We start from the raw sequence: 17,330 nt of genomic DNA, 5'->3' as shown, positions 1-17,330 counted from the left end.
ACACCCTTTCAATATAAAGGTGAGGAGATTTGTCTTTTTTTTGAAGGAGGAAGAAAATTCTCTCCATCACATACACACAAGAAGATCATAGGGTGAGGGCCAGGTAAAGAGCTCCCCACAAAGATCAATTATAGCAACAAAAACTACAAGTGAAGAGCCAGAGGCAGTTTGGGAAATGACGCTTGGGATCTACTACAAATCTCAGCATTTCACTACATTGTTGAATAACTCTCTTTCGTCTTGTTAATTTTGCTAAAAAAAACTTTTTTGGGGAAGGGGAATGCAGGATTCATTGGAGAGATTAAAAAAACTCAGTTGAATCAATCAAGATCAGCTTTCACATATCTGAATAACATTTTGTTTCAATCAGTATATTTTAATTTATTTATTTAATACCAGCAAAATAGCTGAATTTTATTTATAGTAAGATAATATCCTATTATTTTGTTCTATTCTACAAGTTTTGTTCACATATAATAGTACCAAATAAGTTACACACTTGCATATTGTATTTTAATACAGATAGTCTTTGACTTATGAGCATAATTGAGCCCAAAATTTCTGTTGTTAAGCAAGACAATTGTTAAGTGAGTTTTGTCCCATTTTATGAATTTTTTGCCATAGTTGTTAAGTGAATCACTGCAGTTGTGATGTTAGTCACATGTTAAGTGAATCTGGCTTTCCCATTGACTTTGGTTGTTAGAAGGTCGCAAAAGGTGATCACGTGACTTCAGGACACTGCAACCATTATAAATATAAACCAATTGCCAAGTGTCTGAATTTTGATCATGTGACCATGGGGATGTTGCAACAGTTGTAATGTGAAAAAAGATTAATTTTTTTCAATGTCATTGCAACTACAAATAGTCACTAATGGCCATAAGTTGAGGACTACCTTTATGCTAACTTAAATATTATATATATTGTTATACATAAAATTGCATTTCATTGCTCTGTATCTAAGAAAATCACATCTTTCTTTTTTTTATAGAAATGAAAAAGTTCCTTCTTTATGCAAGGCATTCAGAAATAAGAGGTGTTGACATAGAGAATCCATACTTCAATTATATAACAGCATTTACAGTTCCTGATATTGATGATGTAACAGTTGTAGATTTTGATACAGTGGAAGAACGTTTATACTGGACTGATGTGAAAACACAAACTATAAAACGCGCCTTTATTAATGGGACTGGCTTAGAAACTGTCATATCACGAGGTAAATTATGTACTTTAGAAAGCACTATTATGTATATTTAAGAAATAATACATAAGTTAGCTTTCCTCCCTAATTAACATATTAACTGGCCATGTGTTGAGCTAAGCTGGCTATTGTTAATTGCACAAAAAGATTATCTTAGTTATGCATTACATATTTAAGCTTCCTCAGCAATAATTAACAATACATCCTGAATTATTGTATATTAAGCTTCCTTAGCAATAAACAACAATACATCCTGGATTAAAATTCTTTGGCTTGAAAACTGCATTTTTGCCACTTTCTTTCCCTTGTACCTACAAATAGATTTCATTTTGATTAGATATTTGTTTTTCTCTCAGAAATCCCAAGATATCGGATGGCCAAGAAATAAAGCTGTTTGCTATATACAGTTTTTCAAAATCATATTTCAGTTAAATTTGATAACCTCATTTTCTAAATCTAAGGTGCCTTTCAAAAGCCTTTAATTTTTAAGCAATTTGTTTCATATTTGATCATCTTCTGTTAGAATGCCATCATGAAGTCTCCCAAAGAAAATTAGTAATTATATATGGTTGTATCCAAATCTGTCCATCTGATGTTATAATATGTGACAATGACCTTTGGGGTGGGGTGCTGCCTAAGGAATGATCACATGGAGGAACCCTAGCTGAATAATAGGCAGGGGGGAAAAAACCTCAGACATGATCCTCTATAATTTATTAGGATGTAAAAAAAGAGATGGTGGGAAATTTGTACTTTTAAATTTACATAAAGTAGAATTAGCTCATCTGATCATGTTTCCTGTTTGATCTATCAGGGAAATCTGATACCGGCAAAGAGAAGAGAAACTGCTGATTAAATACACCCCAATTCCCCTTCATCTACTGAAACTTTGAGCCATAAAACCTAATCTGGTTTAGCATATATAATCTGTACCACAGAATCTTGCAGGAAGACCACAAAAGTACCAGTATTCAATATAACACTTTTTAAAATCTTTGTTCTCCAGAAACTGATGTACAAAATAATGTAGTCTGCATGTAGAGTAGTCATCAAAATTAGTAATCGTTGATTTATTTATTTATTTATTTTAAAAAAGACTATTGATGCTATTTAAGGTGACAGCTATCTCCATCTTAGTTCTGCTGAGTGCAATTGAAGTATTGCCTCTTTCCTCAGACATGCATGTCTTCCGACAAGCTTTGTTGAATGTCTTCTGGGATGTCCTGTTTTAGAAGCACTCTAAAACTGTTGTCTTTCCATTTTCTCTACACCAGGGTTATGACCTCTTCATTTGAAATGAACTTTTCTCATATATTTTTTTTCTTATTTAACCTTAAAATGACAGATTTTAGTTTAATGTTTCCTCCTCTTCCCATCCATATTTTGAATGAGCGTGAATAAAGCACTGAATAAACAAGTAGTTGTGTAACTTAAGTTCATTAAAATTAAAGCTTGCATTTGTTGAAATATGAAATCTAGTCATATAATTCCTTGAAAATGCATGTTCCATAGATTACAGTTATTACAGATATGTTACTCAGTATAGTTAGGGCTAGGGTAGAGTGCATTATCTATGAAATATATGTCTGTTTCAAGGGCTTTTCCAGGTTGTATCTGCATGTTGTGCATTTCTTCACCAGGAGACTTGTAACTTATGTGGTCAGTGCATGCATATCCATAAAGATGGAACCTAGGCAAGGTCTTAAAGTGGCCATGCTAAACCTCAGTGCTCTTTGGATATTTTGGACAACCCAATATTCACAATCTTCATTTTGCTCTTCATGCTTATTATGAATACTTTTGTTCAGTCCTATATATTGTAGCATAAAAGCTACAATATGAATTTAAATAAAATTTGTATTGCAGGCATCAAATTACATGGGGTTCAGACAGCATATAAAATATTTTCAGCAGTAAAGACTAACTAGTAGGACAGTTTGGGCAAATAGTTTTTTATATATATATTTTGCAGATATTCAAAGCATTCGTGGACTGGCTCTGGATTGGTTATCTCGTAATTTATACTGGATTAGCTCAGAATTTGATGAAACACAAATTAATGTGGCTCATTTAGATGGCTCTTTAAAAACTTCAATTATACATGGAATTGATAAACCACAATCTCTTGCTGTTTATCCAGCTAAAGGGTAAAGTATTATTCCTATCACTACAGCTTTGGGATAGTAAAGAATGTGCATTCTTTAAGATATAAATTTATGTTTGCTTGTCACGTTGAATACTATTTGCACTTTGTTATATAATCTTGTGTTAGCCACCCAGAGTCATGTGGCAATTGGGCAGCTATATAAATAGAAGAAATATAAATACATAAAAAGAGAATTTAGTGAATTCTATCTTCCTATAAGACAAATCTCCATGGAGTACTAGTATGAAGACTCCATTTTCTAGGAAAAAAAGTTACATACGTGTGTCAAAAGAAAAAAGATATAATAAATTAGACCTCTGTGTATCAATTGTTTGAATGGATAGCTATTTTATTTTTAGGGAATTTTGCCTCCACGTGTGGGACAAGTTGTAATTTTTTTCCTGATCAGTATTAGAACTACATTTTATTGCATGATTTAAAATATTTTTGATATTCCAGTATTAATCACAATCTGGAAAAGGCCATGATACTATTTGTAACCCTCTAAAGAAAATTATGATATTATTATATGACCAATACTAAGTATCTTTGGCTTCTAAGAAATTGCATTCCTATCACTGCAGTTTATTTTTGATACAGCATAACATTAAAAAATAAACAACATATATTGTCATTCTTAAAAATTTAATTAAAAGTATTCTGTTCCAATTTCCAGTTAGAAAACTCAAAGTTTAAATATATTTTAAAGCTAAAACTTCACATCTGTATATTTTAATGCATTTGTTTTGTACATTAATGCATCTTATTATTTAGTTTATGTAGTGCAGATTTGGTGATTATTCCCAATACATGCTAATTCATGATTGTTCTTTTACTAGATTTAGAAATGATATTCAATAAGAATTCCATACAATTTCTAATTGAGAAATGGTTTCAGGGTGGTAGAAGAGAACTCATTAAAGCTATCACATTATGTTCATCTAATAATTTGGGGAAGTAGGAGATAAAAATTCATCAGCTCTAAAGCCCTATATTTCCCCCATATATCACCCATCCACAAAACTTCCAGTCTGGTGCTAGAATCATAAATTTCTTTCCATAATAATAAATGGAAAAAAAGAAATGGATGCCTCCTGCCACAAGTTATAAAATGTGGCTGCCGTTCCAGAATGGAGTGTCTTCCTTTCCATAATAAGATAGGATTACTTTGTTAATATGCTTAATACAACAGTATTTTATATCTATTTTCATTAAGGAAGCTTTATTGGATTGATGGGAACACAATTAACATGGCAAATATGGATGGCAGCAACAGTAAAATACTACTACAGAATCAAAAAGAACCAGTTGGTAAATATTGCTATAACCTCTCTCATGTCAAATTGTTTTGCTATATATAACTCAAGATATTGTATCTGTATAGGTATTTGACATAATGTGCACAAAGTAAAGAGGCATAGACGATAGCAAATACTCTGGCTTTCATTTTTCACAGAGTACTAGAGTGCTGGAATTTTCATGATTCAATTCACTCAGTCACAATCTGATTTATTTGTCTTAGTATGTTGTATACATTCAACTATATAATTTATAGACCACGCTTTACCAATGGACTGTGGGTCAGATTTAATAAACCAGGGTTTTAAAGCCATAACTTAATGAAACTTGTGAACCAATCAATTCAAATTTGTGTTTCTTTAGAAATGTACAAATTAAGCAGGCATTTGTAAAGGAAGTGTCAAGGTATGGATGGTTTGGTTTGGCTTAATTTATTATTATTATAGACCAGAAATAACTTTAAAAAGAAGATAATAAAATAGTTATCTAAAGAAAGTTTGTTGCATTGAAAATGGAACACCAAAAAAACATATAAAATTATATATGCTTTGGCATACTATCTTTGTTAGTATACTACCAAAGCAAACAGATCATTTAATTATGATACATTAAACCTGGTTTGTTTTTCTTTCAGAAATGAGACAACATAGTATCCTGTGTGTTTTGCCTTTACTGACTTTGATTTTTTTTTAACTTGTGCTGTTTATGTAGGTTTTATTGTGGCCTATGTTTTATCTTCTGTTTTGTCTTTTTAATAAAATGTTTGTGTGTGTGTGTGTTTATGTATGTTTGAAGTTATGAGGCTTTTTTGTGATATGTTTGCAAGAGGTTCTATTTATGTGACAAATGATTGTGAGGTGGATTTAGGGAAATAGTTATGGACTTTCATGCAGGTGTATATTTTCCTGCATTTTTTCCTCTTTATTAACATAAGTATTTTGGTGGTAGTTTTGGCTTATCTTACAATTTGCCTTTGGAGTCTTCAAAATTTGTGAATTGTGTATATGGAAGAATTAACCATGGCAAGAAGGCTATTATTAAAAAGAGTGATTTGAAGGAAAAAGAAAACAAGAAAACAATTTACTTCAAGGAACAATCATTTTAAGATGGTTTTGCGTGGCATTTTTGTAGATTATTATAAAGCTTGGGTCAAACACAAAAGCAAACTCAAAATATTAAAGAGTGTTAGCCATTAACACTGAAAAAACATGTTAAAAAAGGCCTGGAGTAATAACCTTCAAACCATAGTTTCAACTTGTAAAATATTGCCAAAAATATAAGATGGGTTCATATGTAAAAAACAAACTATAATCAGGCAAAAGAACTCTTCCTTTGTATTACATGTATATCCCATACAATTAAGTGTTCTTCATTGATGGACTTGAGGGGAAAATTGGCAAAATCCTATAGCATTTCATACTCTAACACTGAGTACCCCTGCTGTATTTTCAACAGATTCTAAGAAATAACAAATATGTTTGTTGTTGTTAGCTGCGAAGTTGTGTCCGACCCATCGCGACCCTATGGACAACATTCCTCCAGGCCTTCCTGTCCTCTACCATCTTCTGGAGTCCATTTAAGCTCACGCCTACTGCTTCAGTGACTCCATCCAGCCACCTCATTCTCTGTCGTCCCCTTCTTCTATTGCCCTCGATCTTTCCCAGCATTAGGCTCTTCTCCAGTGAGTCCTTCCTTCTCATTAGGTGGCCAAAGTACTTGAGTTTTAGCTTCAGGATCTGGCCTTCCTTCTAAAGAGCAGTCAGGATTGATCTCCTCTAGGACTGACCGGTTTGATCGCCTTGCGGTCCAAGGGACTCGCAGGAGTCTTCTCCAGGACCACAGTTCAAAGGCCTCAATTCTTTGGCGCTCAGCCTTTCTTATGGTCCAACTTTCACTGCCATACATTGCAACTGGGAAGACCATAGCCTTGACTATACACACTTTTGTTGACAGGGTGATGTCTCTGCTTTTTAGTGTGCTGTCTAGATTTGCCATGGCTTTCCTCCCCAGGAGCAAGCGTCTTTTGATTTCTTGGCTACAGTCCCCATCTGCGGTGATCTTGGAGCCCAGAAAAATAAAATCTGTCACTACTTCCATTTCTTCCACGTCTATTTGCCAGGAATTGAGAGGGCCAGATGCCATGATCTTGGTTTTCTTAATGTTAAGTTTCAACCCAAGTTTTGCACTCTCCTTCTTCACCCGCAACAAGAGGCTCTTTAGTTCTTCTTCACTTTCTGCCATTAGAGTGGTATCATCTGCGTATCTCAGGTTGTTGATATTTCTTCCGGCAATCTTAATTCCAACTTTTGATTCATCTAGCCCTGCCTTTCTCATGATGTGCTCTGCATATAAGTTAAATAGGCAGGGCGACAGTATACATCCTTGCCGGACTCCTTTCCCAATTTTGAACCAATCAGTGGTTCCGTGTCCAGTTCTCACTGTTGCTTCTTGACCCGCATATAGGTTTCTCAAGAGACAAATAAGATGGTGTGGTACTCCCATCTCTTTAAGAACTTGCCACAGTTTGTTATGATCCACACAATCAAAGGCTTTAGCATAGTCAATGAAGCAGAAGTAGATGTTTTTCTGGAACTCCCTAGCTTTCTCCATGATCCAGCGTATGTTGGCAATTTGATCTCTAGTTCCTCTGCCTCTTCGAAATCCTGCCTGTACTTCTGGTAGTTCTCGATCCACATACTGCTGAAGTCTAGCTTGTAGGATTTTAAGCATAACTTTACTAGCATGAGAAATGAGTGCAATGGTGCGATAGTTTGAACATTCTTTGGCACTGCCTTTCTTTGGAATTGGAATGTAAACTGATCTTTTCTAATCCTGTGGCCATTGTTGAGTTTTCCAAATTTGCTGGCAAATTGAGTGTAGCACTTTTACTGCATTGTCTTTTAAGATTTTGAATAGCTCAGCTGGAATACTGTCACTTCCACTAGCTTTGTTGTTGCTCAGCTTTTCTAAGGCCCACTTCACTTCACATTCTAGGATGTCTGGCTCGAGGTCAGTGACCACCTCATTGTGATTATCAGGGACGTTAAGCTCATTCTTGTATAGTTCTTCTGTGTAATTTTGCCACCTCTTCTTAATCTCTTCTGCCTCTGTTAGGTCCCTGCCATTTTGGTCCTTTATCATGCCCATTTTTGCATGAAACGTTCCCTTCATATCTCCAATTTTCTTGAAGAGATCTCTGGTCCTCCCTATTCTATTGTTTTCTTCTATTTCTTTGCACTGTTCATTTAAGAAGGCATTCTTATCTCTTCTAGCTATTCTCTGGAATTCTGCATTCAATTGGGTGTATCTTTCTTTTTCTCCCTTGCCTTTCGCTTCCCTCCTTTCCTCAGCTATTTGCAAAGCTTCCTCAGACAGCCATTTTGCTTTCTTGCATTTCTTTTTCTTTGGGATGGTTTTGGTTGCTACCTGTTGTACAATGTCGCGAACCTCTGTCCATAGTTCTTCAGGCACTCTGTCTATCAAATCTAATTCCTTAAATCTATTTGTCACCTCTACTGTATATTCAACAGGGATATGATTTAATTCATACCTGAGTGGCCTAGTGCTTTTCCCTACTTTCTTCAGTTTAAGCCTAAACTTTGCAAGGAGAAGCTCATGGTCTGAGCCACAGTCAGCTCCTGGTCTTGTTTTTACTGACTGTATAGAGCTTCTCCATCTTTGGCTGCAGAGCATATAGTCAATCTGATTTCTGTGTTGACCATCTGGTGATGTCCATGTGTAGAGCCGTCTCTTGGGTTGTTGAAAAAGAGTGTTTGCTATGACCATCGTATTCTCTTGACAGAATTCTATCAGCCTGTGCCCTGCTTCATTTTGCACTCCAAGGCCAAACTTGCCTGTTATTCCAGTTATCTTTTGGCTTCCTACTTTAGCATTCCAATCCCCCATGATGATAAGAACATCATTTTTTGGTGTTAGTTCTATAAGGTGCTGTAGTGCTTCATAGAACTGGTCAATTTCATCCTCTTCAGCACTGGTGGTTGGGGCATAGACCTGGACTACTGTGATATTGAATGGTTTGCCTTGGATTCGAACTGAGATCATTCTGTCATTTTGAGGATTGTATCCCAGTATTGCTTTTCCTACTCTTTTATTGACTATGAAGGCTACTCCATTTCTTCTGAAGGATTCTTGCCCACAATAGTATACCTGATGGTCATCTGAATTAAATTCACCCATTCCTGTCCATTTTAGTTCACTGATACCTAAGATGTCAATGTTCAGTCTTGTCATCTCTTGTTTGACCACGTCCAGTTTTCCTTGATTCATGGATCTTACATTCCAGGTTCCTATGGAGAAAAAATCTTTACAGCATTGGACTTTCCTTTCACCACCAGACACATCCACAGCTGAGCGTCCTTTCGGCTTTGGCCCAGTCGCTTCATTCTTTCTGGCGCTACTAGTACTAGCCCTCTGCTCTTCCCCAGTAGCATATTGGACGCCTTCCGACCTGAGGGGCTCATCTTCCAGCGTCATATCGTTTTGCCTTTTGGTACTGTCCATAGGGTTTTCATGGCAAAGATACTGGAGTGGGTTGCCATTTCCTTCTCCAGTGGATCACGTTTTGTCAGAACTCTCCTCTATGACCTGTCCGTCTTGGGTGGCCCTGCACGGCATAGCTCATAGCTTCATTGAATTACGCAAGCCCCTTCGCCACGACAAGGCAGTAATCCATGAAGGGGAACAAATATGTTTAGGACATATATTATTACATAATTGAGATTTATTATTTCAGTCTTCTTATCTTTACATTTCTCCCTTGCATTTCTTATTTCCCTTATTTCTGTTCACAATTTCTGGCTATTAATGATTATGACTTTTGTCTTTTTTCTATTAAAAGATTTTAGCAATTTACCTTGTCTTCATTTCTAATTTCATTTTAGTTGCTCCTTTGCAAAATCATTTGACTATGTAAAATTATGGAATTTTGAATTATGAATAGCAAGCATTCTAATTTGTAGACCAATTCTGTAAAACACAGCATTATGTACTGAGGCAGATACACTTCTAGAATTGATCTTAAAAGTGTTATTTCAAATTAAAGGTAGGTTTGTGAAAAGTCTATAGGCCAGGTATGAATAATGCTTTAAGAGTCATAGACCACAGTTCATCTTAAAATTCCAAAGGATTGAGGGAGATCATCTTGTTCTGCAGCAATATCTTTAGTAACTGTAGAAGTGTATTTGGGAATACTTTTTTCATATTTGGAAAAGTTAAGTGTAAGATTTTGCTATTTTTATTGCAGATTTGAGTTATAGGAATTGAAGTAAGTTTGGAAGTGGTGTTTTTATTTTTACTGTTAACTCCTCCCCCATTCAAATGTAAACATACTGTGAAAGTCAGCCTCATAAATAAAAATCTGGGGCCATTTTTTAAAATGTTTAAAGTTGGGAATAGGAAAAGCAGGTGTGGCTTCCAATTCTCATCTCCATTTGTTGGCTAGGATAAAGGAAAATAAAAAAAATCCCATCAAAACTGAGTACACTGGTTACAAATATTAGTTGTAGTTTCAAGGTGTTGAAGAACTACAGTTGGAGAAAATGGTTTGGGAATTGCTCACTTCTGCTATACACAAACTATTCTATTATGCACCTGGTTTCATAATGTGCCCTTAATAAATGTTGAGTCATTATTTGTTGACTAAACGATAGTTGACTGGGTCCACAGATTTCAGTAATGAATAATTATGGTTTATAAGTCACAGTCTTTGGATTCACACATGGAATAAGTCACATTAAACCTTAGCATAATTCATTCAATCAGCCATAAAGCTTTGCCTTAAATTGTGAGAACATTTGTTAAAATAACTTGACTTGGCTGATAATAAGGGAGGAAGGAAAGGTGACTTTTTAAAAAATTTGCATATTCAAAAAAGTACTGCAAAGTAAAATTCTCCCCTGAAGTCTCCCCTGAATAGTTTTACCACTATTCACTGTATTGCTTTTTGTAACAAAATATTCAGCAGCTGACTAATCTATGTTTGCCTTTTGCCTATTGCCTTTTAAAATCCATTTACTTGAAATATAATTGTATTACAATCTTGTCAGAATAACTGCTTGGCATTTATTAGTATGTACTGCTACTCAGTGAAGAATAATATTCTTCAAGCAATTTGGCTCAACAAATTTTGCTTCTCTAAAATAAAAAAGGAGATAAGTACAGCATTTTAAGCTTATATATTGTTAAACATTTCTCATTTAGATGTATTCTTTGTTACCAGAGGCATTAAGAACCTCAAACAAAACATGTGATTGAATTAATTAGTAAGCAATGTATTTAGAATTCAATATCTTAATGAAAATGTCCCATTTGCATTCAGAGATGTTAATCCCTTCCCCAATATTTTTGTTGCTTAGATATTTTCATTTGTGCACATTGGTTTATTAAAGTATACAGTTTATTAAAATATACAAATGGCAAAACCTATGGGAAAGAAATTACAAACTAACAAGGGCAGCTACTTACAAAGAAAATGTATATAAAATGTTCTATAGATGGCACTTACCACCTGCAAGATTAGCAGAAATTTTTAAAAATGTATCTAGCATTTGTTCGAAATGCAGACAAGATCCAGGCATGTATTATCATCTTTGGTGGACATGCCCTAAAGCAAAGACCTATTGGTCAAAAATACATAGGTGACGAGAAAATATGATAGGAACACATGTAGACTATAAACTGGAATTATTTCTTTTAAGCATAATACCAGAAAATTATGATAAGAAATTGTATACTTAATACTACATATATTAATAGCAGTGAGAATTATATTTGCTCAATACTGGAAAAATGAAGAAATACCAACTGAAGAAGAAATAATTAAGAAAACTTTGGACTGCAGAAATGGATAGGCTTAAATTGAAAATGAAGGGGAAGCAAGACTCAATATTTTCAAACATGGGAATTTTTTAAATAAATGGTTAGAAAAACGGAATAAAGGGTAGGAATGAAAATATTATTATTAATGCTAAACACATAAACGCAGACAACATGTTGCTTATTAAATATATTGTTACCGTAAAAATTAATAAAATATATACATAAAAAATAAAGTATATAGTGGGGAAAATCATACCAAGATAACAAACCTTTATTAAAAAAATAAAAATAAGTAAATAAATAGATAGATAGATAGATAGATAGATAGATAGATAGATAGATAGATAGATAGATAGATAGATAGATATTCTATATCTATAGATGCCTATGAGCAAAATGATACTCGTGGGATAATCACCCTGGAGGAAGAGAGACTGTTTTCATATTTCTCTTTCCCTACAACTTGTGAAATACTGATGTAGTTGGTTGAAGATAGTTAGAATCAAATAGATTGTGACATAAAGGGTGAGACGGATCAATCAGTTGCATTCATCTTGCCTTAATACTTTTTCTGGATTCCAGTTTCTTCTGTGAAAATAGTGTCTTTGAATTCTCAGAACAAATTTTCTAAATTTAACTCACTGTCTCATGATAACAACATGAGGCAACAAGCCTCATGGTTTCATTGAAAGGGTTGTTCTATAGAACAAAATCTGTCTCAGAAGAATCTAAATGATTTCTAAATTGTGGATATAAAATATATGTTTGGTTTCTTTACTGGCTAGAAACGTGCAAGAAAGTAGGCAGTCCTACTGGATGCACCCAGTATCAAAATCTGTACTTGCGTAAAATTGTAAAATTAAGATTAAAAAAGGAGTAGATAATATTGTGAAGTTTTGGTGCTCTCTGTCACAGTAGTAGATGAATGCTGACAAATTATAGTTTTATATACTGTAGAATTATGCCCTGCTCTGTAAGTTTCTAATCCTGCAGTACTCCTATATACTAAATTGTAGTGCCAGCAATTAATATTACACTGTTATGTAAGTTTTCTGCAAAACAGAATTCAGTTACCATAACACCACATGTCATCTTAGAATTTTATTGTATTATAACTCTACATTAACTTTGAACCTTTTTAAGGCAAGTGTATAGCTTCAGAATATATAACAATCTATACAAGTTTCCCTAATTATTAAGTTAAAAATAAAATAAAATGTGTAATTCTGATTTTTATTTTCATAACTTCCCTAATTACTATAGAACATCCATGGAGACTTGGGCTATCAGTGGCTAATAGGCCTGTGCAATCATTCAAAACAGGCGATCATAAACCAATGGGAGCTTGTACATGGCAATTTTTGAAGAAACCTGCAAGGCTTGAAAAAGACATGAATGTTTTAACCTAAAAGTTGTAGTACTTATTTACTAGGGAACAGGAGGACAAAAATGTTGTTACTTATTTTTATGCAATAACCAGGAAACTTGTAGTAAAGTAATGATTGGATAGAAGGTGAACAATCAAAATTGAAAAGAAAAAGAAAAATTAAGAAAGTATTAAAAAGTGAAACCCCAAGAACAAAGGGAAAAAATATCAGTAATATTGCTTGCAATGTTTAGTAAAGAGGGCTCATCTGTCCCAAAGTCCTTTTATAGCTATATAGGAAAAATAATAAGTAAATAACACAAGTTATTTTATTTTGATAGTGTTCAGATTTTTATTTGCTTTCCATCAATGTATTTTGCTGTTGTATAAGCAAATATGAAAATATAAAAAATAGAGTTAATATATTGACATTTCTGTAAATATGATTCCTGTATCTGAAAATGTGTTTCAGGTTTGTGCATAGATTATTCAGAGAATAAACTCTACTGGATCAGTTCAGGCAATGGAACTATAAACCGATGCAACTTGGATGGTGACAATTTTGAAGTAATAGACTCAATGAAAGAAGAGCTAACCAAAGCTACAGCCTTAACTATAATGGGTAAGTGAACATATAAATTAACATGGTTCACATCCAATATTTAACCCTCTTGATGCATTTTAATTATCAAAAACGTATCAGACTCTTCCATTAAAGTATGTTGTACCATATTTTTAATATGAATTTTGAAGCCAGCATTTATATTTTGTTTAAAAATACTTTTATTTGTTTATTCATAAGGCTCCACAAGGTTCTACTCAATCAGGTAGGACAAGAAAGTTTGAAGATTGTATGATTTGGGGATTCCATGATTCAGTTAGGGATGCTCTTTTTCCACTGTACAATGGAAATATGTGTATCAACATATATGCACGTATACAGTACTTCTACAGTATCTATTGCTGTCTTTATCATTGCTCTAGCTTTTTAAAAAATCTTTAACTATGTAAATAAGGTGGCTGATATTCATTTTTAGATAATTAACAGGTCTAGAGCTATGGCTCATTATTATTCATAGTTAAATATTAATAGTACAATTGCTTGTTATTTTATGTAAAAATGATATGAAAAACCAAAAGGAAAAGGTAACGAAAGTATAATTAAAATAGTAGAATATAATAGTATAGCATAATTGTTAAAATGATTTCAAAGTAGTATCTCTGTAGTAATTATGGTTGATGGTACTGGAAAGAGAGGAGATATTCTTGCTGAAGATGGAAAAAGACTAGAAAATTCTTAAGCAATGACTAAATAGTAGATTATCTTATATCTAACTATATGCATTTACTTTTGTCATTAGAAATAATTTAAAAAGAATATCTTTTAAATGAATACCTTTAATGCAGGTAGTCCTTGACTTATGACAACAATTAAGATCAGAATTTCTGTTATTAAGCAAGACAGTTAAGTGAGTCACACCCATTATTTTTTTTTACTTTTTTGCCATGGTTGTTAAGTGACTCACTGCAGTTAAGTGAATCACATGATCATTAATTGATTCAACTTCCTCCATTAAAGTTGCTTCTCAGAAGCTGGCTAGGAAGATCATAAATGATGATCCTATAACCCTGGGTTGTTGCAACCATCATAAACATGCTGGCTGTCGAGTGCTTTAATTTTGATCACATGACCATTGCAATGTGATAGTCATAGACACAAGGACCAGTTGTAAGTCAGCTTTTTTTCAGTGCCATTGTAACTTTAAACAGTTGGTAAATGAATGGTTGTAAATCAAGGACTACCTCTACCAATTTTGCTTGTTATTATACTCTGCTTTCATATTTATTGGATTAATGTGAAATAAAATCCACTTTTATGGTCAAGTAACTGGCTAAAATAGAAAGTAGAGAATATGGTTACTTAAACAGATCTAATCCTGAGGACACAAGAAATTAGTTGATCAGGTTTATGTAGTGATTCTAATACATTTATAAGAGATCTTGATTCAGGATAATCAATGAACTGGCCAGGTTTTACAGCTGATACAAATTATTTAGAATGTTGTAAACCAAACAGATTAAGTGATAAAGATTGGTAGGAAATGGATCAAAATAAAGTATTATAATATAATAATATAACCATTTTTAAAATCTTAAAATGGATACTTCAAAACATGAACAATGCATAACATCTTGCCCAAATTCATTATGGTATTGAAATGGTTTTCCTGGGAAGAAAAGTACAATATTCAAGACTTTCTGATTTACAAGTAAAAGATGCAATACATAGCATTTTATTTGATATGGAAAAAATAGATTTGGTGATAGAATTTGGAATTTCAAGACATCTATTATTTCCTAAGGTTTGTGTGAATGTAAGTGAGGTTTACAGAGAAGCTGGTTAGGTTTACTGATAACACCGAATTATTTCAGGGGGAGGCTGGTAAACAAAAGTGAAGTATATTCATGGCCTTGAATTATTTATAAAAATAATAAAGGCAGGATAAAAATCTAATAAATAAAGAATAAACAAATCAAAAATAATTTATCTCAAGCGAACGAATATAAACATTAGATGTAATTCAGTGTAAGTGTAATTGATGCAAATTGCAGGGAAAATTCTAACTTTATATGCATGCTGAATTGACTTGGTAATGATGATCATTGAAAAGTATCTGGTGGTCATAGTGGATAGCTTGAATTAAAGTGTTAGCCACTGTGAAGCTACTTTAGGTGCTGACGATCATTAGGATAAGTTTAAAAACAAAGTTGTCAGTATCTGATACATTTAAAACAAATATTTGATATGAGCATACTGGAATACAATCATTGCTTACCAAAAATAATACTGAAGTGCTGCAAAATATATAGAAAAGAGAAATTCATGATGGACCTAGAACAATTCCTTTATGGGTAGAAAATATGTGATTTTAAAAAATTATAAGAAACAGATATTTAATTAGATATTTAAATGTGCTACATCTAATGTAGAACAAATAGGTTGCATTTTTATAGAAATAAATGGATTTAGGAGCTCTTTATATACAATCTTTAGGTTCAGAGGCTCCATAATACTAAAAACCAACTGACAGGAAGCAACAGTGATATTGTGTCCTTGTGACATCTGGTTGGCTGGGTGTGAATTAAGATGCTAGAACAAAAGGACTTTTGGTCTGATACAGTATTATTCTTATAGTGTATTCTATTCTTATGTCAATATAAGCCATAGTTCATTTAAGTACAGTCTCATGATTTGTATTAATCTTCATTCTATGTAATCATATACTTATACAGTCTTTATTGTTAACATAAATCCAAACAACACTAATATTTCATTTTACCTCTTAGTTTATCTCACACCAACTTGATCAGTAATTAAGGATTGTAATTAAATATAGTCATAAACCTGGGAATAATTATATCAGTTATAACTCTCAAATCTTCCAAGGACTGGTAGAGTGGAAACAGCAGTCCTGCATGTAGCATTGGTATACCATTGCATGTCATGGGAGATTATGCTATTGGTGATTAATTTTGCCATTTTTGCCATGATGTTTATGCATAGTAAGGTGTTAGGAGCAGTGTAGCCTGTCCTCTAATGCAGAGGTTCCCAACCTTTTGGGCACCAGAGACCAGTTCCGTGGAGAGAGGTTTTTCCGTGGACTGGAGGGTGCATGGTTTTTTGTGCTGCCTGTATCTTGTGGATGGGGGTTTGTTTGATCGGCCCAATTGCTGGTATGCCGCAGCCCAGTACTGGTCCACAGATCAGGGGTTGGGGACCCATGCTCTAATGCTCCTCTGAATTTTCAATTATCTCCTTCACAATGTTGGACCAAGATAATAGACAATAAATCCAATACATTTATATTTAAAAAACATCACTGGGACAATATTAGGATCTCTGGTTGAAGATCTATCTGCTAATGCCTTACCTTTTATGATCTCAGAGTTGCTATTGGAATAATGTTATGTGATACATATTGGTTGCTATTCTTTCTTGCAAAATTTTATTTAACTGGCATTTAGTATAGGTCCTTGTTATCTGTTCTTCCGCTGGACAACAACAGTTATATTTTGAAAGACATATTATTGTAATACATTGTGTTACTATATGTTTGTGAAGTTATATGACATGTTACATGTGGACTAGTCTTATAGACAGTCCAGAAAATTTAATAACAAAGCAAAACTCTTACTAAAGCATTAATTGTCACTTGGTATTAAGGTCTTAGTCCACCAACTTTATAAAGTCTTTGCTAGTTGTCAGTTTGCAGACCCAATTTAAAGTGCTGGTGTTACATTATAAATGAGCTAGTTTGAAATAGTAGTTAAAGGGACTAGGCTAGAAACTGGGAGAACATGAATTCTAATCCCATCTTTCACATGAAACTGTCTGGGTGACTTTGGGCCAATCTCTTTTTGAGCCATAAGAAGAAGGAAATGGAAAAGCATTTCTGAAAAACTTGCCAAGAAAACTG

General features: G+C 33.6%; 1 protein-coding gene across 1 annotated transcript in view; it reads left to right on the top strand.

Moving 5' to 3' along the window:
- The window catches only part of LRP1B (LDL receptor related protein 1B), a gene marked incomplete at both ends in the record, with an annotated part of 936,568 nt that overhangs the window by 723,549 nt on the left and 195,689 nt on the right, over window positions 1–17,330 (top strand). The window contains 4 exon segments of the mRNA XM_083348746.1: window positions 992–1,219; window positions 3,177–3,351; window positions 4,567–4,661; window positions 13,325–13,474. Coding sequence (XP_083204872.1) covers window positions 992–1,219; window positions 3,177–3,351; window positions 4,567–4,661; window positions 13,325–13,474 — 648 coding nt within the window.

Source organism: Vipera ursinii (assembly GCF_947247035.1).
Source record: "Vipera ursinii genome assembly, chromosome: 1".
NCBI lineage: Eukaryota > Metazoa > Chordata > Lepidosauria > Squamata > Viperidae > Vipera > Vipera ursinii.
The sequence above is the reverse complement of the archived record's forward strand: the minus strand, read 5'-3'. Positions and strand labels throughout refer to the sequence as shown.